Source organism: Cynocephalus volans, chromosome 8 (assembly GCF_027409185.1).
Source record: "Cynocephalus volans isolate mCynVol1 chromosome 8, mCynVol1.pri, whole genome shotgun sequence".
NCBI classification, from domain to species: Eukaryota; Metazoa; Chordata; class Mammalia; order Dermoptera; family Cynocephalidae; genus Cynocephalus; species Cynocephalus volans.
Genome location: NC_084467.1, coordinates 96373793 through 96399910, shown reverse-complemented (window position 1 = coordinate 96399910; position 26118 = coordinate 96373793). Strand labels below are relative to the sequence as shown.

General features: G+C 59.2%; 1 protein-coding gene across 1 annotated transcript; it reads right to left on the bottom strand.

Moving 5' to 3' along the window:
• Positions 1–1010: 1010 nt before the first annotated feature.
• CELSR2 (cadherin EGF LAG seven-pass G-type receptor 2) lies at positions 1011–25706 on the bottom strand. Its single transcript, XM_063104138.1, has 33 exons — positions 22051–25706; positions 16981–17628; positions 14842–15064; positions 14352–14467; positions 14085–14173; positions 13508–13665; positions 12935–13098; positions 12668–12793; positions 12159–12325; positions 11620–11907; positions 11359–11533; positions 10978–11119; positions 10692–10812; positions 10080–10263; positions 9801–9902; positions 9065–9159; positions 8670–8879; positions 7928–8111; positions 7681–7809; positions 7400–7580; positions 7077–7244; positions 6852–6978; positions 6535–6735; positions 6046–6220; positions 5641–5753; positions 5412–5491; positions 5199–5325; positions 4980–5102; positions 4262–4389; positions 3940–4028; positions 3643–3837; positions 3334–3504; positions 1011–3194 (listed from the first exon to the last, which is right to left on the bottom strand). Exons 1-33 carry the CDS (start codon positions 25343–25345, stop codon positions 2956–2958), a joined length of 8733 nt encoding a protein of 2910 aa, XP_062960208.1. The 5' UTR covers positions 25346–25706; the 3' UTR covers positions 1011–2955.
• Positions 25707–26118: the final 412 nt, after the last annotated feature.

Genomic DNA, 26118 nt, shown 5'->3' with positions numbered 1-26118 from the left:
GTGTTTGTTTATGGGCCTCTTACTATGCACCGTGAACTGTCTGAAGCACTTTACATGTGTTAACTCATTTAATCCTCATAAAAGCTCAATTAGGCGGATGCTATTATCTCATCCTCATTTTGCAGGCAGAGAAACTAAGGCTCAGGCAGATTAAGTCACTTGGTCTGGTTCCAGGGTTTGTGTTCCTGATCCCTACCCTATATTGCCCCCATGTTAGCTCCCTTTCTAGTTTGTTGAATGGCTCTTTGACAAACACAAAACTTAGGACTAGAAGTGATGTTGCAGAGCAACATTCTTGGCTGAGAGTATGAGTAGTTCCTTCATTTTCCAATGGGAAAAACAAAAAACAGCTTAGAGCAGTGGAGTTAGGAGGTACCTGGTCACTGAACACTCTTAAAACTCCCACTCCCATCAGCTTCTCAACTGTCTTCCCTGCCTCCTGAATTCTGCCCCAGAAAATTTGTCCCCATCTGGAACTCAGCCCTAGAAGGCTGGGCTAGAAAACTGCCTGTTCTTTGCAGCCTCTCCATCCATACAAGTCCCTCCTGTCCTGGTGAAAAGTCCACTTTCTTCACTCAGGAGAGTGCGGCGCTGGGAGTGCAGCGGTACTCCCGCTGCGGGTTCGGATCCTATATAGGGATGGCCGGTGCGCTCACTGGCTGAGCGCGGTGCGGATGACACCAAGCCAAGGGTTGTGATCCCCTTACTGGTTACGAAAAAGAAAAAAAAAAAAAAAAAAAGAAAAGGCCACTTTCCCACCTGTCTGCCATGTCTTCTTTGGAAATGCTAGGACACGGGCTCTGTGCTGATGAGGATATGTGGGCAGCATTGTTGGGCATATGGCTAGAGGGGCAAGCTTATTGGCCAGTTGGTGTCTGGCCCGCCTGACCTCCTGCTGGGCCCTGCCTTCTCTTCTGATTCCTGGCGACCAGTCCGCCTCCCTACACAGGGCACCACACAGAAGCACAAGGTGACAACATTCTACCCGCACAGAACTAGTTTATTCAGTAGTATGGGGAATGGAAAAAACAACAACAACAAAACTCTATCATATTTACAGCAAAAATCAAACTGTACAATCTGATGGTTAGTTATCAAGTTAGCATCCAGCATCTTTGTATTTTTTAAGTCAAATCATCAGTAGTAAAAACCAGTTAAATTTTTAACCCTTTGCAGGAATTGCCAAGGGGAGCGGGCAGAGGGAGAACCCATTACAGAAAAGCCAGAGGCTGGCCTGACAAATGGGAAACAGGAACACTTTTTCCCACCCATAGCCTCTTTCTAGCTACCTGCTCCAGAAGAAAAGTCAGTGACAAGTCTGGAATACATGCTCAGAGTAAGTAGTGACTCAAATGAACAGCAGTTGGCAAAACTGAGGAGGGGGAGGAGAGGTGGGGACAACAGCCTGGAGGGAGGGGAAGGGTATTAGGCCCCCAAGCCAGGGCTGCTGGGTACACACCCAACCTGTGATGGCCATGTCAGACCCCCAGGAACAGGACACGAACCCATCCCGACACAAGAAGCAAATAAATAAAAAATATATATTAACTCTCTTCTCAGGGAGTGGGGGAAAGAGAGGAACAGGACCTGGTCCTTGGAAGAAGAGAGCCAATTCCAAGAAGGGGTTAAAAATAGAACATCTCAGAGGCCACAACAAATCAGACAAAGTGGTGTTTGTCTGATTTTGGAGGATGGGTGAGTGGACACCAGAACCCAGACTTGACATCTGTGCTTGAGGCCCCTCAGGGCCACTGAGCCAGCACTGAGTTTACTCTCCTCCCCATCCCACCCACACGACAGCAAAGAAGCGCAACTTAACATATGACTGGCCTTCCCCAGGTGCGGGTCTGGCAGGAAAAATGAAGCACTTTTGGGTCAGCAGACTGAGCAAGCACCAGGCTGCAGCACAAGGCCAGAGTCCAGGCAAAGGAGAAGCGCTGGGGCGGCCTGGCCCCCACCCGGGGACACAGACTCCCCTCTCGATGTGTTCATGCAGCATTTGGGGTTCCAGGGGCGCTGAGTCCTTCTGCCCCCTCGCCAGACAGGGCTTTTTCAGTTCCTGGGAGAGGCAGCACAGGCAGGGTGAGGAGCACCCTCTGACCTGGCCCTCGTCATACTGAGGCCTGCCAGGGTGCAGCCTGCAGGGCTGGGCACCCTGGGTGCATGTGGCTTTGTCCTTTCCTTTTGGTGATGGCAAGTGAGGGGCCGGCCCCCCCGAGACTCCCTCTCCTCCCAGAGGCACAGCAGATGGGAAACTGAGGAGAGGCTGGGAAGCATCCTGGGAGGTCCTATCCTCTTTGGGAAGGGAAAGGGGAGTCAATTTCCAGCATATAAAAAAAAATAATCCCTGAAGTCATGAAGAGTGGAGATCCTTTTTAAAATTCTTTTTTCCTCTTTTCTGAAAAACTTTCTCTTGGACATGTAGGCCCCAGGGGTCCAAAGTGCAGTGAGAGGGATGGTGGGGGAGGGAGTTGGCACTAGGTGGCCTCAGGAGGGGCCCAGGCTCCTCAGATGGACGTTTCGTCGCTGCTGCAGGCAGGTGGCAGGAGCAGGGCGGGACAAAGCACAGACAGAAGTGAGGCATGAGAGCAGCTGGGAAGGGAGGGAGCCTCGGGCGGAGGAGCCGTGGCCCAGGGTTAATGCAGGAAGTTAAAGAAGAGAAATCTGGAGAGGCAAGAAAGGAAAGTGGCAGAAAAGGCAGACAGAGGGTTAGCTGGAGCAGAGAAGAAAGGGGGAAGCTTTCACCAGAAGAAGGAAACAGAAAAGCAACCCCAGCTCCCCACCCGCTCTCACTGCCCTGTGCTGGGGCACTGGGGTTTGTGGGCAGCTGGGCCAACCACACTCAGCTCCTTCATCCTCTGACTGTCAACCAGAGCAGCTCGGGGACGCCTGGAGGCAGCTCTGGGCCCCGCCGGGGTCCCTGCAGGTCGCACCCTGTCCTGCCCACCCAGCCACTCACTCTGAGCCTGACGAGTCCTCATCCACAGTGCCTGCCTTGATGCTCATGGCAATGGGCATGACCCCGTTCAGCTGCTCCTGGAGACTCTGCCGGGGCGGTGGGCAGGGTGGAGGCCCACCCCGGCTACCCTCACTGGCTGAGGAGCACCGAGAAGAACCTGTGCCCTGCTCCAGGGGTAGCCGTAGGAGGCTGCTCTTCTCGCTGATGGTGGGCAGACACTTCTTCTTGAGGATGCCTGTGGGCCGGGAGGGCAGGCGCTGTGAGGTGCAGGTGGAAGGAGCAGGGGGCTCTCCTCAAGCCTCTGGCAGCCACAGGGAAATGGGAGGTGTGAGGTTGCTGACTTGGGGGGTGGCAGCTGGGGGTGTTCCACTCACCTTTGTGAGGTTGGGCAGAAGGGCCCGGAATGGGGCCCAGGGACCCCTCCCGAGATAGGGCGTCTCCATTTTCCCGTGGCCGCTCCTCAGGGGCCCCATTGCCACTACTCTCCTTTGCTGTGGTCCCAAAGTCTCCTGGCCAGGGGGCCTTCCCAGGCCCTGGGCCCCCATCTGGCAGGGAAGGGGGGTAGATGAGGCCCAGAGAGGACAGACAGCTAGGATGGTCATCATTCTGTCTTGCTTCCCATAAACCCCGGGCCCCTTGCCCTCCAACTGCCCCCCAAAAGCCACGGCCCCGTGCTGGCACACCCTTGGGGGTACTGTGCAGGGGCAGTCTCTCAGCTCCAGGCCCCAGCAGGCTGTCCCAGCCCTGCTCTCCAGGGAAGGCAGCCCCCTCCTCTCCCTCCTCTTCCTCCTCCTCGCTGTCTGATGAGTGGGTAGAGGCATAGGAGCCACTCTGGTCATCTTCCAGGGACAGGTCACTGTCGGAGTCCGTGTCAGGATCTGGGAAGTGAGGGAAAGATCACAGCCGGCCCACCCGCCTCCTCCCACCCTCAGCAGACGCCAGCCAGCTGCCCGTGCGTGGCCAGGGCCTTCTGTCCTCACCATGCTGCTGGTCTTGGCCTTCCAGGAACAGGCTGCCTGGTTCCCCCAGGCCAGGTGGCCCTTGGCCAGGGTTCAGTGTGGACTCCTCCCTAAGAAGACAAGACCATACTGGAGGAGTCAGCTGGGCCCCCTGCCCAGTGTCCACTGCTCCTCTCTCCCCTAGGATCCCCAGTTCCTGCCTTGTGTCTCTTACTGCTTCTAATTCAAGCTGCCACCTGAGTCAGCCAAGGCATGTGTTACTCAGCCCTCAGCAGCTGGCTGGCCTGGGTCTAGCCAGCATGGTCCTCTCCCCCTCCTCAACCCTCCCATTTCCGGGGCTCACCTCAGCAAGAATGGGATGTAGCTGGGCTGACTCTTGCCTGAGCGGCTGGCACTGTGCAGAGAGCCAGCCGAGTCTCCATAGGGCTGGTACAGCCGCCCGTCTGCGTAGGGGCTGGGGCAGTTGTAGGACTAGGCAGGGAACAGAGAGGTCGGTATGTGAGGGGGCGGGATGGAGGTGGCCCCAGGCTGGGAATTGGAAGGGCGAAGGGAACTGGCCCTAAGCTCTACCTCCCACACGCACAGGTCTGAAGGAGGGAGGCCCTGCATCTCTGCTGTCCCCATCAAGGCCTGGCAGTGGTCATAGCTCTGCCGTAGCTGTGCCAGCCCTGAACACCCCAAGTACCCTGCACTTGCTCTATAGAGGCTTGTTGGTAAATGATGGTACCAGGAGCTGTCTCCTGAGAGCATCCTGGGAGACAGAAAATTTACCAAAATTCATGAGAGATTCTCGGGTGCAGGGCATTTGTCACCTGTCTCCATCCCAAACTCCCCCAAGACAAAACCCAATACCCGCCCCCCCCACAATGTCTCCTCCCCAAGCTACACATACTACCCCTTCCTACCCCTTCCTCCTTCCAGGAAGGGATGTAAGGATTGAAAAAAGGAAGGAGAAAAGTAGGGCAAAAAGTACAGAGAACAGGCTCTTTGGGCCTCCTGCCTCTCCCTCCCTTCACCCCCTACCAAGACCCCTCCTCCTCTCCAACCCCTGGCTTCCTCACCGAGGTCAAGGTAGACTTGGTGGTCAGAGCAGGGTCAGGGCTGGGCTTGCGGCTGCAGGCGTACTTGAGCGCCTTCCGGACCTCTTTGCTAAGCACCACGTAGGAGAGGAAGATGAAGGGGCCCTGGCAGGAGAGGAAGATGAAGAGGCAGCAACAGTCTGTGCACATCCAGGCAGCCACAGCAGCTTCCCTTCCCTCTCTGTGGGCTGAGCAAGGTACCTGGATGCAATTGCAGGCAGCGAAGAGGTAGTGGAAGAGGAGGGTGTCACTGTTGATGGAGAGCAGTGCCAGCAGCCACGCAGTACTCAGCAGCAGGAGGACAGCAAAGGAGGCCCGCAGGCCCGAGCTGGGAGTGGGCCAGGCCGTGAGTCCACCATGAAGCATCCTGCACCAATACCCACCCACTGCCCAGGCACCCCACCCCATACTCACACAGGGCCTTTCTTCTCAAAGCCTTGCCGCTGGGCAGCGCAGGAGGCCCGGGCCGCCAGTATGTATAGGAAGACACTCATCTAGGCAGGGAGAGAGAGGCACAGGGGATCACCAAGGGACAGACAGCTTCAGCCCCGCCCCATGGGACCTGGCAGTCTTGGCTGTTCCTAAAGGGGATCCCGAGGACACACTCAGCCTGCTCACCCCCAACCCACTTTCTAGAGCTTACTGAAACAGCGAAAGCCACCGGGCCAGCAAAACTCCAGATGAGCGTATCGTAGATGGAGAGCCAGCAGAAGTCAGGGTTCCCGTAGCCCTCGGGGTCCAAGCCCACAGCTAGACCTGGGAGCAAGGAATAGCAGCAGGGTGGTGAGCCGCTTGGGAAGCAGGGCTCCAGTCCGGTGGTTTACAAGAACAGGCGCACCACATGGACATGGGTTCCCACCCACCATCTGTCCACACCATCCTTTCCAGGCTGGGGGACCGACCCATGGGTGGGGGCCTCAGGGACTGTATGAAATCAGAGGGATACCTATGAATAAAGTGGCCTGGGATATGGGTGGGGAGAGTGTGGCATGATGGTGGACCTAGGGCTAGGATGTAGAGCCTCCAGGTCAGGAAGTGGGTAGGGTACCTGTGATGAAGGCTGGCACGCCCCAGCCCAGCATATAGTAGAAGCGCATGGGGCCGGCATTGACATCGCGCACCTCAGTGAGTGCCCGGTACAGGTGCAAGGCCTCCAGCAGAGCCCAGGAAAAGGTGCAGAGGTACAGGAAGTGCAGCAGGATGGCGATGACCGTGCAAGCAAACTGGGGGTACAGGCCACACCGAATCAGTGGCCAGGCACACTGGGAGCATGGGTTCTGCTTCAGGTCAGGCAGAGTAGGGGGGCCTAGGCATTGGGGGCCACTTCAGGGCAACTCTGGGCGAGAGCCAGGTCCTTCTAGGATGCTGGGAGACTCAGGGGGAGCCAGGGAGAGGAAACCGTGGGCCAAGCAATGGGCTAGGCTCTTTATCAGAGTTCATGCTGCAGGAGCAGGGACTGAGAGTAGAGGCTAGGTGAGGGATCATGAGGGAGCCTGAAAGGGTTGGAAGTTGGGGAAGGTCTCAGGGGGCATCTTACAGGGAGGTCAGCCTGGTTGATTCCGAGGAGGAAGACCAGCTGGGCCAGGGCCAGGGCAGCTGTCAGGTTCCGTCGGATGCCATGCTGGTTGGAGCGGAGGGCACGCAGGACAGTGAGGAAGAAGAAGGTGAGCAGCAGGGCAGCCAAGGTGACCCCGAGGGCCACGTACGTCAGTGTCTTCAGTGGCAGGATCTCCCCATTCTGCAGGGTAGGTGGCAGGGTGCCGAGGGAATTAGGAAGGACAGACAGGGCCTGAGCACCCAGCCCAGGGCCCTGGGCTCCCCCTCCCAGCTCTGCGCTGTCCTTGTGGATCCAACCTCCCGCCGGGACACGTCCATGAGTACGGCAAAGCTTGTCATGTGGTTGCACTGGCAGCTGACGTGGCTCTCGTTGCGGAAGACGACTTCGCAGCCTCGGGCTGACCAGCCACCCGTGCCACTGACCCTGAGTGAGGAAGGCAGGGTCAGGGAGAAAAGCAGGGGGTTTCCAGGGGCCTGGGCTTTTGGCCTAAAGCCTTGGAGGTAAGGGCAGTGCAGGCTCACAGGATTGAGTGGTTCCAGAAGACACAGATGGGCTTGGTCCGCTCCTCTGTCTCCAGCAGCCGGAACTGTACTGTGACTGGCTTGTCCAGAGCACGGGGCAGAAGCTCCTCATCGTCATGGACACTGATGCTCACCACAGGCGTGTTGATGACTGGGCGTTTGGGGACTCTGATGTGGGGCAGACAGGTGCACAGTCACATGGTGGTCGTGACTGGGAGACACCCCTCATCACTGGGAGAAGCTCCCACTCAGGACCCTCCATGCCTCAGCACCCATCTGCCCAACACGCACCCCCACCAACCCCTTGTCCCCCATCTGCTCACCTCAGGCTGCGCTTATCTGGGTCATAGTTGTGAGGAAGTAGCCCAGCCAGGGTGCGGTAGATGATGACGCTGGCCACCGCCTCACCCTGGCTCAGTTCTGGGTGCCGCCGTTGCCGCCGCGCCAGCTCCTCTGGCTCTTGCGCTTCTCCGGGGCCCTTGGGCCTGACCACAGGAGGCATCTCTGGGAGTGGAACACTGTCACACTCAGCTGGGCCCTGCCCTCTGTGGAATCTGCATGGACGCCCCGGGCCCGGCCCAATCCACCCCTTAGCCCCACTGACCTCTGAAGACAGACTCAGGCAGAATGACCGTGGTCTCAAGATCTGGGGGCCGCTCCCCACGCAGTGCCTCGTAGCGGGGCAGCTTGGCCCCAGCGAAGTTCCCCTTGTCCAGGCGCACTACAGAGATGACTAGGGAGGGGGATGGTCACGGGTCGGACCCCAGGTGAGACAGGCAGGCCCCTAGCATGGCTGCCCTTGAGGGGGCCTCTCTCCACAAACCCCTCCCCGACCTGGGCACCAGCCTCACCAATGTTGGGTGTCACGATGGTAAAGGGGCTGAGGTAGGTGTGCCGCATATTCTGGGCCAGGGCACTGGCATAGGCCTCATAGTGCTGCAGCAGCCAGGCGGTGCCACCCTCCGTCTGCTGGATCAACTCCCAGTGCCGTTTGTTGGCTGCGTCCAGGAGGGCACTGCCCACCCGCAGCAGATTCTGGGGGCAGCATGATCATAGCGGGATGTGCTCACAGACCACGCCTGTCATCCCCACCCCCAAACCCCAGCCTGTGCCTAGACCAGCCCCCTGCTCCCATTCACCATGCCGTCCCTCAACGCTCACTGCTGCCTCCCCTGGGAAGCCCCCTGGGTGGCACTGCCTGCTTCGGTCACTGGATGCTCTGCCCCTGACTCTTCCTCCTCACTCTCTAAATAAGAGCTTCCCAGCCCTTGTGCCAGGACCAACACAGATGTCCTGAGGTACTGATCCCTCCCAGGCCTTGGTAAAGGTCCTCTGCTCTGGGTCCAACCACACCCCAGTGCAAACATTATTTCCTATGAGCACCCTGATGTGAAAAGGGTTGGGAAGCAGTGCTCTAATTACCCACGTGCAGGGCCATGGCTCAAGGGATCTCATGGAAGCCTCATGCCAGGTGGAAGCTCTCCAAAGGTGGGACGTGGAGTGACCCCCACCCTGCCGCCCAGGTTGCCAAGAGCAGGCTCACTTACTGCAACCCCCACCTACCCGGCCAGGCCTGCCCCTTCCAAGCCCTACCTCAGTGAAGTGCACATCCTGAGTGGCAGATAGCCCAAAGCCCCTCTGGGCGCTCTCGTGGGCTAGCAGCCGTGTGGCCAACTGGTAGGCCACCTTGACATCGCTCCCGAAGTAGCCAGCCGTGTACTGTGTGGCATTGCGCAGGAGCAGGGCCAGCCGCTGTGAGCGCCCCGAGTCCAAGCCGGACTCATTTCTCTGCAGTCGCTCAGCCTGGATGGGAGCGGGAAGGGGCGGGGATCAGTGCAGGAGGGTGGGATTTGGAACTCTAGATGTGAAGGGCCCCAGGAACGTAGGGACTGGAATTCCAGAATCCCTTTATTTCAAAGGTGGGGATGGGCTCAAGTGAGACCTGGGATAAAGAGAGGGAGGAGATGAAGATAAAGGAGTTGACTTACGAAGCCCTTCAGTTCTGAGAAGGTGACAGACGTGCAGTTGAAGAGGTTTGGGGGGAGCCACCCCCTGTGTTCATCACAGTGGCGCACAGCAGTCCCTGGAGAAAGGAAGTCAAGAGGGTATTCTCAGGGAGACACACAGGAAGCCCCTGAGGCCTGACTGACAGGTTCCGCTGGGGGCCAGCATCTTAAAGACCAGAGGCAGGAGCTGAGCAAACAGGGGCCTGGCCCTCCTGCAGCCCAGGTGAAGACAGGAAGACAGGTGTGCAGAACACCAGAGTCAAAAGTCTCTGTAAGATTGGTCCAGATAAAGACTACAGGAGCATGGGGTCATGTGTCCTCCTTGAATCCCCAGGCATCATGCCCCTCTCCAGCCACACCTTCTGCTCTGTGCCACTCTCTGCCCATGAATTGTGCCCATCAGCAATCATAGGACCAGCGCTAGGTGGTGAGCTGAGGATAGGAACCCTGCGATTCATCTCTGAATCTCCAGCACCCAGCCCTGTGCAGAGCACAATGCAGGTTTTCCAGCATTCTTGTTAAGAGTCCAAGATGCAGGCACCTCAGGGCCACCTTGGGAGCAGGGAACAGTGAGACAAGGAAGATGGGACATGGGGTCTCCAGAATCTGGAGGCCAGAAAGTGGGGGCCCAGGCTCTGCAGTCAGGGCTTCCTGCCCTCACCCCACTGATGGTCGAGGCCAAGTCCTCAATATCACAACCTGGACCTCCAGCACCTACCAAATGAGCCTTTGGGGCAGGGGGCAGCAGCAGGCAGTCCAAAGCGGGTACGGGGCCACCAGATCCCAGCCTCAATTGCCCGCGGGCAGCTGTCATAATTCACTGCAGGGAAGAACACACAGTTGCCTAGGAGCAGCTCTTCCCCTGCAGCTCTGCCCAGCCTCCCCACCCCTCCCTCAGCAGCCTCAGGCCTGCAACCAGCCCCTCTCCTGTCCTCCCTGGGATGCAGGCACCTGTCACACAGTGAGGAGTGCTGCCCACCCATCCCAGGAACCCCACCTTCACAGCCATTGGTGGTGACCTCAGCAAAAGGGTTGTCACAGCGGTCGCACTGGCGCCCAATGACGCCCGGCTTGCATGGACACTGGCCATCCTCAGGGTCACAGACTCGGGACAAAGAGCCCGTGGGGTAGCAGTCACAGAGGAGGCAGGTGGGGTTGCCAGGGGGCCGGTAGTGGTTCTCCTGGGAGAGAGGAGGGAGGAAGGGTGTCACTGGCTCAGGTTCTCCTCCCTGGATGTTCATGGTTCCTTTCTGCTGTGGCCACTCTGGAGAGAGGCTCCCTGACCTCATGTGCCCTCAGAAGTGGTAATCAAAATATTGAACAACTGGTAATAATTTGGAATTGAACCCGTCAGTGAGATGCCAAACAATCTGAACAGGCTGCAAACAACCACTATGGCTGACCCAGAGCTCACTGGTTAAATATCGGTCCTGGGTCCCCCTGCCCCCCAGACACGTAAAAGCAAACAGCCATCTGCCCTGCCAGAGCAAAGGCACGTGGCTTTCAGCTCTCAGCAGGAAGGCCTGTCTCTACTGCCTCCCCTCGGGCCCAGGAGGTGTAGAACAGAGGTCAAGGGCAGCCATGGTGGAGGCTTGGTTGGGGCTGTCACCTTGCAGTGGCACTCGCCGCTTGTCTTGTTGCAGTCTGGGTCGAAGCCTTTGCTGACATCACAGTTGCACGGGCCACATGTGGGGTGTCCCCACCAGCCACGGGGGCAAGGCTGGTCAATCCTGCAGAGAGGGGCCCAGGCAGGTATGAGCTCCCTCTGCCACTCTTGCCTAGGTGGCCCTTCTAACCCTGGCTGCAGCTCAGCCAGGCTTTGGGGGCTCTAAGGGACACACCAGAGATAAGCTGCCACCACTGGGACCTGCTGCCGCCTGCCCTGGTCCACTTACCTGGTCTCACAGTATGGCCCGAGGTAATTTGGGGGACACTCGCAGGTGTATCCGTGGGGGGCACTGGGCTTGCGGGTACACGCAGACAGGTGCTCACATGGGTTTAGGTCACATACGTTAGTACAGTTGTCACCATAGTAACCTGGGACCAGAAGGACCAGAGAGGCTTAATCTTCACCCTCCTCTGACACTGTCTTTTGTCAAACCTACCTTCATCTACCCCCTTCTACTCTGAGCATCATACCTGCTGTCTGTGGCTTTGTAGTGTAGAACACCAAGGCTCAGAGAGGTGATGTGACTGGCCCCAGGTCACACAGCAGAGCCAGAGTGAAACCCCAGGCACCTGCTCACCCACCCCATTTCCCTGGATCCCTAGCATACCTGGATCACAGCTGCAAGAATAGCTGTCCCAGTCGTTGCTGCAATAGCTGTTGGCAGGACACGGGTTCGAGTCACAGGGGTCTGGCAGGCTACAGCCTGGCTCCACGTTGAGGCTTTCCCCGCGGCTGAGATCCAGACTGCTGACACCCTCAGGTGTCTCACTTACCCGTACACCCTGAGAGGGACAGGGGCAGTGTGGGCCCTCAGTGGAGTAGGGCTCCAGTTGGTGGGGAGGATTGAAGGACAGAGGAGGATGCTCACCTGCAAACAGCCTCGGAAACCACGGGCCACACCACTGGCTGGCCCAGGCATTCCCCCCACCGTGATGTTGCTCAGGTGCAGCCCATGCAGCCGGGGGCCCAGGTTGCCCTCTGCCCTCTGCTGCCCATAGTCGAAAGACAGGATGGCATGGCCAGGGCCCCCGCTGGCTCCCAGTGCCAGCTGCGCATGATGCCAGTCGCCATCATTGGCCCGGCCTGGCTCCAGCCGGAGAGATGAAGCTTGGAGGCCTGTGCCCTCCACGCTCAGTACCACGTGGCCCTCCCGCAGCTGGGACCAGGAGAGAAAGGAGGGTCAGCAGACCGCCTTAATTGGCTCTTCTTCCAGCCCACCATTCCCTTTTCTGGACCACCAAAGCCACCTGCTGCCCAACTGAGGCCACAGAGGAAAGGGTATTTATTTCCCTCATGCCCAATAGGTGGCAGCGTTGACCCACCAAACACCCAGCCATCTCTGTCTGTGCCCCCTGGAGTCTACCACAGCCAGGCCAGGGCCTGCCCACTCCACCCTCCCTGCAGTACCTGTAGGGTGATGGTGCTGCGCCCCCTTGTGACAGCCTGCAGTAGGATGCCATCTGCCTGGCGTGTGCGGAACATGAGGCTGAGGTGCCAGGGCTGAGAGATGGGCAGTGAGAGGCCATGCCAGGCCACCAGGCTGCTGCCCAGGAAGTGCTGTGGATTGGCCATTTCTGTGGAGGCAGATAAAGGCAGACTGTGAAGGGCGGAGCAGCAAAGTGCCTGAGGGGGTATGATGCTCAGTGCGGTGTCTCCAAGGGAGGCAAGGTACTGCTTCTCCTAGCACCCACTCCCCTGGTCGCCCGCCCTCCAGAGCATTTACCTGCACTGGGCCCGCCCCACGCTGTGCCTGGGCCTGCCTCTGACTGGGCCCTTTGTCTCCCATGCTACCCTCCCAGGACTCTGCCCAGACAAGCTTTTCCACCCACAGCCAAGCTCGCCTGAGCCCTGCCCAGTGCCTGCCCTGGCCCTGCCAGTGTTCCGAGTCCCCAGCCGCTGATGGTTGCCCCTCCTACCCTGGGCACAGCTCTTGCCCCCGAAGCCCAGGGGGCACTCGCAGCTGAACGCATCCCATTGGTTCACACAGGTACCCCCATTGTGGCAAGTGTTGCTGTCGCACACGTTCTTCTTGGCGGGGCAGCCTGAAATGGAGAGAAGAGGGCTCAGTGCCCCAGGACAGGGCTCCAAAGAGGAAACCTGTGGCAGTGGCTGGAGAGACCTTCGAGACCCCCACATGCTAGTGTCCCCATACTAGGTATGGCCCCTGCTCCAGGCCCCCATACCAGGCACAGTGCCATTGTTGGCAATGAAGTCGGCCATGTCCACGTGCCGGCTGTCCACCTGCAGGTTCCTCATGCAGCCCACGAAGTGCCGCATTCGAACAGGGAAGTTCTCGGGCAGGTCAGGCACCCCACCCAGCAGCAGGGGTCCTGTCAGATCCAGAGACCTGGGAGAGCAAAAACAGCGGTGGCATGAGGGGGGCTGGCAGCTTTGGCCTCCCCTCTCTTCCCATGCCCTGCTGCCAGGCCAGAGAGAGGAAAGGCCTGGGCAGAGGAGTCCAGGATGTCCTTCGGAGCAGCACAGAGGAAGGGGTCACACCCAACCTGGAGCTGTGCTCATCTCATACTCACCCCCTCCCCAGACTGCTTCACAAGGTCTTGCTCTAATTCCCCAATCTTGCCCCTACCCCAGCCCCAGGGCTGAGCAGGGGTAAGGGAAGCAAGGCGAGGGAGGACCCCCATCTGGCTTGGTTCCCCCTTCAGGCCCCCTAAATCCTACCCTCTTGACCATCTCCCCCGCCTGGCCCTGAACCTCACCCCACCCCACCCCACTCCCTGGCCCTTTTCCCTGCTCACTTCTTGCTGCCACCCTGGGTGCCTTGGGCGGCACAAGAGTAGTTGCCCAGCACAGTTCCGAAGCGCAGGGCCACCCCTGTGTCACAGCCATCCACAGTCACCACGGCCACCTTCTGCTCAGATGGGCCCTGCGGAAGCCCCGTCTGGCCCAACAGCGGCTATGACCAGGGAAGGGCAGAGAAAGGAAAGAGTGGGCAAGGAGCCCATTAGGTTCATGGGCCAGGCACAGAGATACCCCAGCAAACACTGCTGCACCTTTGTGTACACCTACGCACATATACACACTTGTATATATGCACACACACATACACACACGTGTGCTCACATGATTTACGTGCTTAACTACTTTCCTCAATGTCTACCAAGGCTATGCCTGCCTAACAGAACAGGGCATCAAGCACTGCCCAGTGAGATGGGAATGCCCCAGCAAGGTGGCCTGTATCTACCCTCTCCCTCCCTCTCAGACAGAAGTGCCATGACCAGCCCCCTTCCCTGGGGGCAGTGCCACCCAGGTCTGGGTGAGCACCTGAGCCAAGAACAGAACCTTCCAATTCCTCTGTCCCCTTCCCACACCCACCTTATTGTAGTACTTCAGCTGCACTGTGTGCCACTGGCCGTCACTGACCCCTCCAGGCACGAATGGGGACACAGTGGTGGTCGACTCCCCTGGGGAAAGAAGCAGGTGAGCTGAGACATCAGACGGGGGCTGATAAAGGAGGGGTTGGAGCTGCGCATTGTTGCTACTGGGCCCAGATCTGGCTGGAGAGTGTGTGGCTTGGGGTCAGGGGCTGAGAGACATGGGGCCTTTGGGAGATGGGCAAGGACATGGGGCAACCGGGATCACCTGCAGAGAAGGTGAGCTGGACTTGCTCCTGGATCACCTCGAGGGCCACAAAGTCATGCTTCTCATTGAAGCGCCCATTGTACAGGAGCAGCCCATCGCGCTCCTTTGTGGCAAACCTGAGCAGAAATGGGGGATGGGGGCAGAGAATGGGGCACCCACTCGGATGCCAGCACTCTAGCCACCCAACCAGCACCTGATCCTGCCCAGAACCCTCCAGAGGGCTAATGCCTTGGCCAAGACTATGACCCAAACCAGAACCCTGGCATACTGGCTCCCTATCCTAGAGGGTGGGGTGGGAGCAGTGACAATCAGACCCTGGAGGCCAAGGAAGGTCTGCTGGCAAGGTGCACAGGCCACTCCAAGTGCAGACCTGGTTCTGCCAACAACCTGCTCCGAGCATGCGTGCTGCCTGACCTCTCGCTTTACCCACAGATCAGGAGGCACCCCCGATTCCCACCATGTCCTCTGACCCCAGCGCCCAGCCACTCACGAGAGCGCCAGGGTGAAGTGGAAGCGCTGGCGCAGGCCGCGAAAGGTGATGAAGGAGCGGGCAGGGAAGCTGCGCGTGGTCACCTGGCAGTATGGCTTCTCAAAGTCCCCAGATGGGCAGTCGCACTTGAAACCGCCCACCAACAGGTTGACGCAGGTGCCCCCATTCTTGCAGACACCCGGGGTGCAACGGCCTGAGCGGGCACTCACCTCACAGTGCTCACCTGGACAAGAGGAAAGGGGGTGAGTACCAAGTAACCTGAGAAAGAAGAGAAGTGGGACCCTCCCCCCCAGTGATATCTCCCATGGCCTCCCGGGACCCCGCATGATGCCCCCAAGCTCCCTGAAACACCCCTCCTCTTGTACGCCCATCTTCTCTGAGAGCTGTGAAAGCCCCGCCCTCACTGGGTGCTGTGTGGCCCACTATGCCATTCTCACCACAACTCCACACACTGCTCCCCTGCAAGTTCCCTGAGGTTCCCAGTCTCTCCTCTACCCCTGTTTGGGCTTCATAAGCACAGGCTGCTGGGGCCCCTGGTCATAAGGCCCAGATCCTAGTAGCCTTCGAGTCACACCACCAAGCAAGCTTGGAGATACTCTGGCTCCTGCAGGGGTGCGTGTGCATGAAGGCAAGGGCCTGCAGGACAGCACGAGGGCTGTGCCAGCCACCCCTTTATTGCTCCCTCCCTCCCACTGGTGTTTTTGTCCCTGTCAGATCAGTTTCCCTCCCTGGGGATGAGACCAGGCTTCTATCTGGATTTGTCTGGGTTATGGGGGCAGGAGCTGGGGAGCCCCCAGGAATGTGCTAGAGAACTCCCACCCTGAGCCCTGAGGTCCAGACTGAGTGAGGACTTCTGTGCACTCGGGAGATGCTGAGAGAGTGGGGAAGTGAGCTCTGGGAACAGATCAGGATTCAGTGGAGGAACTGAAAATTCTAACAACATCAGATGGAAAATCCACCCTTCTCTCTCCCTCCTCACTCCCAGATTCTAGAGATAGGTTCTCAGCTCCTGTGCCTAGTGACTGGCTCATGTTTCCATGGAAACTGTTGTTCGCCTACTCTAAGCCCCCCTCCCCATCCTCTTGGACAAAGACTCCCCTCCCCTCCCCCAAGTCTGCCCCTCCCCTTCTCCCCATCCCCAACAGTAGCAGAGAGGAGTCAAGTCTGGTGAGTTCTGCACAGGAAAATGCAGCAGGGAAGGCAGCAAGACCTGCCCACCACTGCTGGCAGAGCCAGTGGGCATGGCTCTGGAGGACACGGAGCCAGGCCTAGGCATCTAGGAAGGAAAGACCCACAGGGAAGAGGAGTAGGGGGTGTCCTGAGGAGAAGCAGGAGCCTGCGGGGAGGGGTCAGAAGCACAGAGCAGAGCTCAAGCATCCCAGGGAGAGGACAGGATGTACGAAGACCTCAGGTCATAGGCCAACAGGGAGGCCTCAAAGCCAGGACCCTCTTTTACCAGCACCTGGGCAGGAGTGGAGCCACTCTGCCCAGGGCTACACAAGTCCATCTATCTTCTAGATCACCCCTATCTACAAACCTAAACCCTTCCAGTTTCCCCACCTATTCTGGACCTTCCCCTCAATGCCTGCGAAGAGAAGTGCTTGCTGCAGCTCAGAAAGATAACGCACTCAGCAGTGGAGACCAGGTTTGAGGACCAGTCTCACCTCTAATCAAGCTGTAAGATGAGACCTGGAGCAAATCACCCAATCTCAGCATTTCTGTAAAGCCAAAACTTTCCACGGGCCAGCTTTTCCATGTTTCAAATTAATTAAATTAATCATCATAACTTATGACCTAAATAGGTTCATTATCCCCATTTTAAATTACTGAGGCCCAGAGAGGTTAAATAACTTGCCCAAGGTCACACAGGTACTAGTGGCTACGCTGGGATACAAACCCAAGTGGACTGGCTCTACAGCTAGTGCTGACTTCATTTACATGCTCATGTGTGTATGTCGCACGCTCTGCCTTCCTCAACAGGTTGTTGTCAAAGAGCAGGCGGGATTCGTGAATGCCCAGCATAACTGTGCCTTACTCTGGAAAGGAACGAGGCAGCCCCTGTCATTTAGCCTGATACGTGCTTGCACCATCGCGTCAGCCCTCGAGGGCCAGCCCCACGAGTCCCCTCCCTCGGCTCACCCGTGTAGCCGTCCCGGCAGAGGCAGGTGTAGCCGCCCTCGCGGCTGCGGCAGCGCCCGTGGGGGCCGCAGGGCCTCGAGTAGCAGAGGTCCACCTCGGTCTCGCAGTAGTCGCCGGTGAAGCCGGGAGGGCAGCGGCAGCGCAGCCCGCCGACGGGGTGGATGGGCCGGAAGAGCACGGAGGACGAGGCGATGAAGGGCGCGGACGAGTCAAAGCGCAGCACCGACACGCAGCGCATGTAGTTCTCACAGGGCTCGCGCAGGCAGATGTTGTCGTCGAAGGGCAGCACCCGCTGCGCCGAGATGGCCGTCAGCAGGCTGCGGTTGAGGTACAGTCGCTCCTGCAGGTCCTCGGAGGGCAGGAAGGGCGGCCCGCCCGCGGGCCCCGGCGGCTGGCCCACCGACAGGCTCACGTTGAGGATGTGGCCGCCGGGGGCGTCGGTGTCCCGCTGCACGTTGAAGACCACCACGTGGTCCGGGGGCGTGGCCAGCGTGGCGGCCACGGCCTGGATGAAGAGGCCCAGCAGAGGCGACAGAAAGCGCTCAGGCGACATGTCCTCCAGGCGCAGCGTGATGCTGTGTGTAAGCATCTCGTCCGTGATGATGGTGACGCGCAGTGCACACTGGGCCGTCACACTGTGCACGCCGTCTGTGGAGAGGCGACACGGGTCAGGACCGGGCCTGGGGTGCGGAGGGCGGGGCTGCCAGGTTGAGCAGGGGCCCGGGGTAAGCTTTGTGACCGGGGCTGCAGTCCAGCCTGCACACTCCTGCACCGCTCGCCAAGAAAAGGCTCCCTCTTCTAACTGGCATAAAAGTGCCGGGGGAAGTATGTCACCTGTGGCAAGTCACTCCTGAGGGATTAGCCCCCATAGGTGCTTAAAAGGATGAGATTTTCAGAAGTTCTCTTTGCATACTTCTCCAAAACCCTCTGTTGTGAAGCACGGCATACCTTTTCATGCCTGTGTCCCTTTCCCTGTCCAAGCCATGGGTCCTGCTCCCTTACATCAGACTCGCGGCTTCCCTGCACTGGAACCTTCCTGTTTTGTCTTTTTCTTACTTCTCTGCGGGGCCCAGAGCACCATAAGAGACCCACAGAAATCATCCCCCCACCCCCTCAGCCCATAATGCTGACCCTGCCTGTGCTTCCCACTCCCTGACTGGGGCAGGGAGTGGGGGGTGAACTGGGTCAGTGGGCCACCCAGCCCCCCTCCCACTGAGCTTCATGGCTGCTTGGGCGCAGGCCCACTATCCCCATGGCAACGTCCCACACAAAGCATTCTTCCCGCCCAACTCTCTGGGCTGCTCTGGGTAGCCTGGGGAGGCCCCACCCCAGGAAATCCTGCTGAGCCACCTTAACTGGTGGCAGCACCACCCACTGCCCCATGAGAGAATGGGGGTGTAGGGAACTGGGGGCAGAGGTGGAAGGGCCTGGGAAGCTCTCCACCCAGAGACCCCAGAGCTCCACTGGGCTGGTGTCTCCTCTGGCCCTAGGGCCTTGGCTACTCATCGCCCACTTGGCTCACCGCATTGCACCCAAATGCCTGCCATACCCCAAGGCGACACACTCACTTATAAACAGCTAAGGACTAACATACACTCACTGGTGTCTCACTCTACCCACACACCCTAAGCCCAGAAATACCATACTCACCTGAATGTACATACACATGGGAAAGGATTTTATTTAGCTCAAAATGAAAGCTGGGGGCCAAGCAAAGGGGGAAATGTCTTGGCAGGGCTATAAGTTATACTCATTTTTATTGAGTACAATGCCTACGCATAGTAGGTGTACAGTAAATACTAGGATGTTGATGAGAATCTATTCGGTTTCCATAGTGAAGAAATGGTCTTGAAAACACAGCAGAGTGACCCCAATTAGATATAAAATAGCAAGAATGGGGCAGGAGCCAGCATTTCTGAGGAAGGGTGGTAGCAGGAGAGGGATATGGGGATAGATTTCTGCATCTGTGCTGTACCTAACTTGAGGTGCCTGACTATCCTGGTGGCTCAGTGGAGCCTAGGAAGGATGAAGGCAGACACCAATCTCAGTCGGCCCACGGCCACCTGCCCTCCAGCCTTGCTGCTCGGGACTGCCGAGCCCGCCGGCTGTCACCAGCAAGCCTGCTTGTCACCACCCACTTCTGCTCCTTCCGGTCTTGGCTCACAGCTACCGCACAGGCTGTTCCTTTCTACTTGGTCTACCGAGCCCACAGACCCCCTCCGCCCCGTCTCCTAACCTGCCCTAAGCTCACCTGCTCCAGGAAGCCTGCCCAGATTTATAACCTCAGGCTCTACTTTCTTCCCTCCTTTGGACCTCTCTGCACTCAGGTACAGAGCTGGCACGGGGCTCTTGCATATCCAGTGCATCTGCTCAATGATTCCTTGATGGGAGAGTCCCTCCAGGCAGAAAGCAGCCCAAGACTCCACACATAGTGTTCATAACTGATTAGGGGAGGGGAGGGGGCTGTCGAGCCAATGAGCAAGAGAAACCTTGCCACCCCTCAACCCTGGGAATATACACTCCTCCCTGTGTCCCCCCTCCACCGTCCTAGGCCCCACTGGTGCCGTTCTCCCAGCATGTCTCTGTTGCTTCCCATCTGGTCCACCATCTGTGGCCACCTGCCCCCTCTGCTATTGTCCCCCATCCCCAGCAGTCAACCCCCTATTCTCTCCTTCCTCTTTGTCCTTCTCCCCTGCCTTGACCAGGGTCACCCCTCAGGTGCAAAGGCAGTGTGGGAACAGGAGTGGGGAATGCACTACCTGAGTTGTACTTCTGGACAGAAAAGAAAGAGTTGGGATGGGCTCTGACCCCAGGAAACACCACCTGTGCCCAGAGCCAGCCACACCCGGAAAAGTGCCAGGTCCCAGAGCGTGGCAGAGTTAGACTCCTTGACTCTTGTCCCCTGGCAGATGTGCCAGTGGAGGCTGGAGGCCTGGAGGGGCTCTGTTCTTCTGGGGGCTGACCAGGCACACACAGGAGCTCCTGTGTGTCCCAGCAGAGGAAGGAAGAGGTGGGGAGAATTCAGGGTTCAGATGGCCATGGGCCCAGACTGGGGCAGCTGCAGCCAGGGAGAAGAGAGGGAGAAGACAGAGAGGCACAAACACTGAGACCAGACAGGGGAAGACAAAAGCCCAGGAAAAGAGGCAGCAGTGGAGAAAGTGGGAGAGGAGGAGAGAGACACACAGGAGCTGGGGGAGAGGGCAACAGGGAGAGGCAGGGCCAAAGGGCCCGCATGGGCAGGCGATGAAGAAAGAAGAGACAAAGAACAAGAGAAGGAAAACAAAGGGGCAGTGGGAGTCAGTTCCCCCTCACCCCAGCCTCCCTGGACTTTGGGGTTGCCATGGCGACTGCCTCCAAGGGTCAGGGCCGAGGGGAAAGAGTGGGGCTCGGGCTAAAGGGCCAGTGTGGCTGCCCTGGGTGCTGCCCCAGCCTTCCCCTCTAGTTTAGGGGAACCAAGGCCTGCGGCTCTGCCCTGGCAGCAAGCTGATGGCTGGTGGGAGGCTCTTCTGCCTCCATCCCTCAGTGCCTGGCCACACTCACCTAGGGCAGGCTGTGGGCAGAGGACAAGAGGGAGAGGCCCTTGCTTTCACCTGTTTCCCACTGCCTCAAGTGCCGACATAGGTCAGGATATGGGATGCAGAACTCCAGCCTCCCACTTCCTCCTCCTGGAGAGCCAACTGAAGCTTCAAGAAGCACAGAGCCTGTCCACAGACTGTAAAAGCTCACACTCCCTGGTTCCCATGGCCACCTGAAGTGTGGGGCAGGGGAGGTGTCTGTCCAGCAAGGACCATGAGTGGGGAGGGGGCTGAAGCCATGCCCTGACTCTCACATGCCCCTCACTGCCCTCCAGGCCCCACTCCCTGGGAGTGGGGGGTCTTCATTTCCTCCCTTCCCTGATGTGTCTGACGGCTGCCTGGAGTGGGAGTGCCCCGACCCATCCCTGGGATCCATGAGGGTCCTTGTTGTTCCCAGGCTTGGGGAGGGCACTCAGCAACCTTAGTTTGGTCCCTCTGGCTGCTACTCTTCATTCCCCACAGCTGATAGAAAAGACCTAATGTGGTCGCCCACCCCCCCAGTTCTCTCCCCCAATTTGGCTGTCCAGGGAGTCTGGAGCTGAGCGCTTGGCCAAGCAGAAGGAATGCCCCAGCCTGGGTCCTCGCCAGGCTCCCGTGCCTCGGGACTCTCTTCTCTCCCCCCTGCACTGGGATCAGGTGCCTTGGGGTCTCTGCCCTCAGAGTCCAGCAGTCCCCTGGTTCATCTGGTCCCCACACCCCATTTCCTGAGCATGGTACCCTAGGAACAGCCTATGGGGTGGCCTCAGCCTGCCCTGGCTTCACTGCTGCCCCTCCCCCAATCCAGACCCGACCCTCGGACTCTGACAGTGGGGTCTGTTTGGACAGAGACAATGAGCTCTGGCCTCACTTCCTGCGGGAGCTACTGAAGGGAAAGCCGGGCCAGGCTCTTTCTGCCTGGAGGGAAAAGAATGCGCTAGACAAAGTCCGAGTCAGCCAATTCTGGATTCTGCGGCTCAGCCGGCAGCAAGAAGGGGCCAGCAGAGGACTGCAGGGTCTTGACCCCTCTGTGGCAACCCTGTGCCCCCACAGCCCTCAGCTCTGCCAGAGGCTATATGAGATCACAGGAATATCCTGGTGGGGCGTGAGGGATGCTGAGGGGGTGGCTTGCCTCTCCACTCCTCAGCCTCAGTCCCCTTCCCTGTTCCCCATTCTCCTGACACCCCCTGCCCCCCGTCTTCTTCCATGCATCTTTTTTCACAATTCTTGGCAGCCACAGCCAGGGCTGCCTCACAACACTCCCTCCACCACGTCACAGGCGGGTAGACAGGGGGCAGCCAACCGAAGCAGCCCAGCTCAGCCTGGGGCAGCAGGAGGGGCCCGCGCCAGCTGCCAGGACTCCTGGGCCTTCTTCCCCGGCTGGTTCTTGCCCCCTCAGCCTCCGTGCAGACACCTGGCAGAGAGTAGCTCCTCCTTGGATGACTCCCTCCCTCCAGTGGCTGCCCAGGCCTCCCTCAGGGGCTACCCTCATCCCAACGCCACCTGGGCCCTTCCTTACCTGACACCAGCACACTCATGATGGCCTCCAGAGGCCGGTTGTTGTCCAGTGCCCGGCTCAGCTTTAGCTCTCCCGTGGAGGCATTGAGCAGGACCAGGCTGAGTTCATTCCCCCGCTCAAAGCTGTAAGTCAGGCTATCTGAGATGTCAGGGTCATGGGCAGGCACGCGGCCAATGGCACCCCCGGGGAAGCTGCTTGAACGGTTGGTGACATAGTTGTTGAAAAGGATCTCAAAGTTGCCCAGCACAGGTGGGTTGTCATTGCGGTCAAGGAGGCGGACATGGACCGTAGCCCGGCTCACCAGGGGAGCTGATGTGGCCTGGATGACCAGGATGTATTCAGGCCGGTCCTCGTAATCTAAGTCCACCAGGGCTGTCAGCTCGCCGGAGAAGATGTCCAGCTGGAAGACCTCAGGGATGTTGCCCTCCACGATCTGGTACATGATCTGAGCATTGGTGCCTTCATCAGGGTCAGTGGCTGTGACCCGGGCCACAGCCAGCCCTATGGGGCTGTTCTCCTCCACAAACACATCAAACTCATCCTGCTCAAAGACAGGTGGATTGTCATTCACATCCAACACAGTGACTGTCACTTCCATGGGTGTGCGGGCTGGGGGCATCCCCTTGTCCACTGCATATGCCCGCAAGATGTACTGGGCCACATTCTCACGATCCAGCCTCCGCAGCGTTCTCACAATGCCTGAAGTGGACTCTACGATAAAGTCACCATCTCCATCATTGCCTCCTTGGAAGGTGTAGAAGACCCTGCCATTAAGGCCAGAGTCACGATCAGTGGCGGAGATCTGCAGAACACTGGTGAAGGGGGGCACATCCTCATAGACGCTCCCCTGATAGGAGTCCCGCAGGAACTGAGGGGCATTGTCATTCACATCATTCACCAGGATCTCCAGGTAGGTGGTGTCAGACTTCTGGGGAATGCCATTGTCCCGAGCGGTGATGGCCAGGGTGTAAGACACCTGGTCTTCGTAATCCAGCTCAGCCTGGGTGGTGACAGCCCCGGTGTCTGCATCAATGCGGAACTGGGGAATGCTGTCCTCCATAAAGTAGGTGATGCGGGCATTCTCACCTGTGTCCTCATCTGTGGCGCTGATCAGCACCACTGTAGTGCCTGCTGGCCGATCCTCGTTAACATTCACTGTATAGTGGGAGCTCTGAAAGACTGGACGATGGGTGTTAGCATCGGTGACATTCACCACAATCTGTGCTGTGTCCTGCCGCGTACCATCAGAGGCAGTAACAGCCAGCACATACTGCCGCTCAAGTTTGTAGTCCAGTGGCAGGGCAAGGGACACCAGCCCACCACCACTCTGGCTGGTGATGGAGAAGCGGTTGCGGGTGTTGCCACTGGTGATCTGGTAGGTGATGACACTATGGGCATCACGGTCCACGGCCGACACTGTCACCACGCTGGTGCCCACAGCTGCATCCTCATTGAGTCGCACTGTGTACTCTGGTTGGGTAAAGGTTGGGTTGTTGTCATTGACATCCAGGATGGTCACACTGACACTGGCTGAAGCAGTGAGCGCTGGGGTGCCGTGGTCTCTGGCTTCCACCCCAAAGCTGTAGAAATCAACTTCCTCCCGGTCCAGCTCAGCAGTCACAGAGATCCAACCTGTGCCATTATTGACGGTGAAGGGGAAGTCATGCCCAACCCCAGCAAGACGGTATTCCAGGCGGGCATTGTCACCAGCATCAGCGTCAATGGCCTGAACATGGAGAACCAGGTAGCCTAAGGGGACACTCTCCAGGACAGTAGCCTGGAAGGGGGTGCTAACGAAGATTGGGGCATTATCATTGATATCCAGGACCTGCACTGTCACCAGGCCGGAGACATTGGAGAGTGGGGGACGGCCGCCATCCTGTGCTCGCACCCGGAGTGTGTACTCCTTGGTTGTCTCATAGTCAAGAGGGCTTACCACATCCAGTGCCCCAGTCTGGGCATCCAGATAAAACTGTCCCCGAGCATTGCCACTCATGATGCTGTAGTGCACCAAAGCGTTACTGCCCTTGTCTCGATCTGAGGCTGTGACCCGGAGTACTGGGGCCCCGGGGGTCACATCCTCCCGAACCTGGACCACATAGCGTTTCTCACTAAACTGGGGGGCATTGTCATTGTCATCCTCCACGGACAGGAAAACAGCAGCTGTGGCACTCCGTGGACCTGGGTCCCGACCCTGGTCACTAGCCTCCACTGTCAACTGGTAGGATTCCACCTCTTCCCGATCCACAGGGCCACGGGTTCGGATAACCCCAGAGCGAGGGTCAATCTCAAAGACTTCAGAGGGACTGCCCCCAGGCCCCTCCAGCAGGCGGTACAGAATATTGGCATTGGGAGGGGCGTCACCATCTGTGGCCCTGACAGTGAGTACCTCATAGCCAACCTCCAGGTTCTCCCTGAGGCTCTCTTTGTAGTCCTGCTGCTCAAAAACAGGGTCATGATCATTGGTGTCAGTCACCAGTATGGTAAGTGTGGCCAGAGCACTTCGTCGGGGCATGCCGTGGTCCTGTGCCGTGACCCTGAAGACATGGGTGCTCTTGGTCTCCCGATCCAGCTCCTCAGCTGTGGTTACAGCACCCGTGATTGGGTCCAGGGAGAAGAAATGGTTGGAGCGACTATCGAAGAGGGCATCCATGGTGTACTCAAGTCGACCTGCCTCACCCTCATCTGGGTCGATGGCCCGCAGGGATGCCACAGGGGTACCTGCTGGCTGGTTCTCAGGCACTGTTACCTGATAACTGGGGGGCTGGAACTGGGGGGCTGTATTCACATTCCTTTTCCGGCGCCCGCTCATAGATTCTTCTGGTGACCCTTCCCCTTCCCTGAGCCCTGGGGCCTGTGCTAGCTTACAAGAGTAGCATCTGAGCCGTGGGGCCTTTAAGCAAGGGTGTTCCTGGCTCACGATGAGCGTGCCCTGTGGGGAAACGTGGCCTCCAGTGCCCAGGAAGCTACAGTTCCAGGGGCAGCCTTCAGGGTCTGGTGGCAGCGGGATATGACTCCCGGATACTGGACACCAGAGCCTCAGGCCATCGTGGTGGGGCACCAGGTGGCCAGTTATCTCAGTCTCTGCATCCCTGCAGCGGCTGGTCCAGAGCCATAGATCAGAGGGTGAAGCTGGACAGAGCCAGCCCATGGGGCTGCAGGCCCCTGAGGAGCCGCGTCCTCCGGATCCCAGGGCACGACAGGGCCCCACTTGGTCTCCCAGTAGTGGCGGCAGCAGTACCAGCAGCAGCAGCGGCGGCGTTGGGAGAGGGGTGCGGGCGGCCCGGCTCTGCATCTCTCCTTGCTCCCGGCCGGCCGGGTCAACAGCGGCGGCGGCTCCTCCTCCGGCTCCTGCCGGCCCCGCCGCGCTTCATGCCCGGGCTGGAGCGCCGGTCCCCGGGGGCCACCCGCGTGCCCCGCGGGGCCTGCGCCTAGATGGCTCGGCGGGGCCCCGCGCTGCGGTCCTGACGAGCCCGGGCTCCCACCACTCCTGGAGCCGGGCTCGTTCCCGGGTCACCGCCACCACCACCGGCTGGCGCCGCGCCGCCACTTGCGCTCCGGGCACTCGCCACCTGCGCTCCCGGGCCCTGCAGCTCCTCCGGCCCTGCCGGCCCCCGGTTCCCGAGCCCCGGGGTGCCTTCTCTGCCCCCGCGGGCTTGCCCACCTGCTCCCGAGGAGCTGCGCGCCCCGTCCCCGGCCCGGCTCCGGCCGCCCCCGACGGCCCGGCGCCCCCTGCTCGCGCCCCGCGTCCCCGCCGCGGCTGCTGCCAGTCGCCGCGGCCCAGGGCGCAGCCCTGCGTTCCCTCGCCTCCCCGGCGGGCGGGCGAGCTCTGCAGCGCGGTGGCGGCGGCGGCTCATTACCATAGACCTGCTCGCGCCGCCGCCGCCTTAAAGCGGCGACGCTCGCCAAGCCGAAGGAGGTGGGCCCCACCTAGCGCCCGCCTCCGTACCGACGCTCTAGGAGGCCTGCCAGCGCGTCCCTCCATCCCAGTCCCCCAGGGCCTGCCCCTTGGCCAGTGCCAGATCCCTTCTACAGCCTAGAAAGGAATTAATCGGAAGCCGGACAGCC

Excerpts from the sequence above, each read along its gene's own strand:
- CELSR2 (XM_063104138.1), bottom strand. The coding sequence starts at position 25,345 with ATGCAGAGCCGGGCCGCCCGCACCCCTCTCCCAACGCCGCCGCTGCTG. Across the intron at positions 5,754-6,045 it reads CGTGCCAGCCTTCATCACAG|GTCTAGCTGTGGGCTTGGAC; the intron begins GTACCCTACCCA and ends CCTTGCTCCCAG. Across the intron at positions 3,195-3,333 it reads TTCTGCCCAACCTCACAAAG|GCATCCTCAAGAAGAAGTGT; the intron begins GTGAGTGGAACA and ends CCCGGCCCACAG.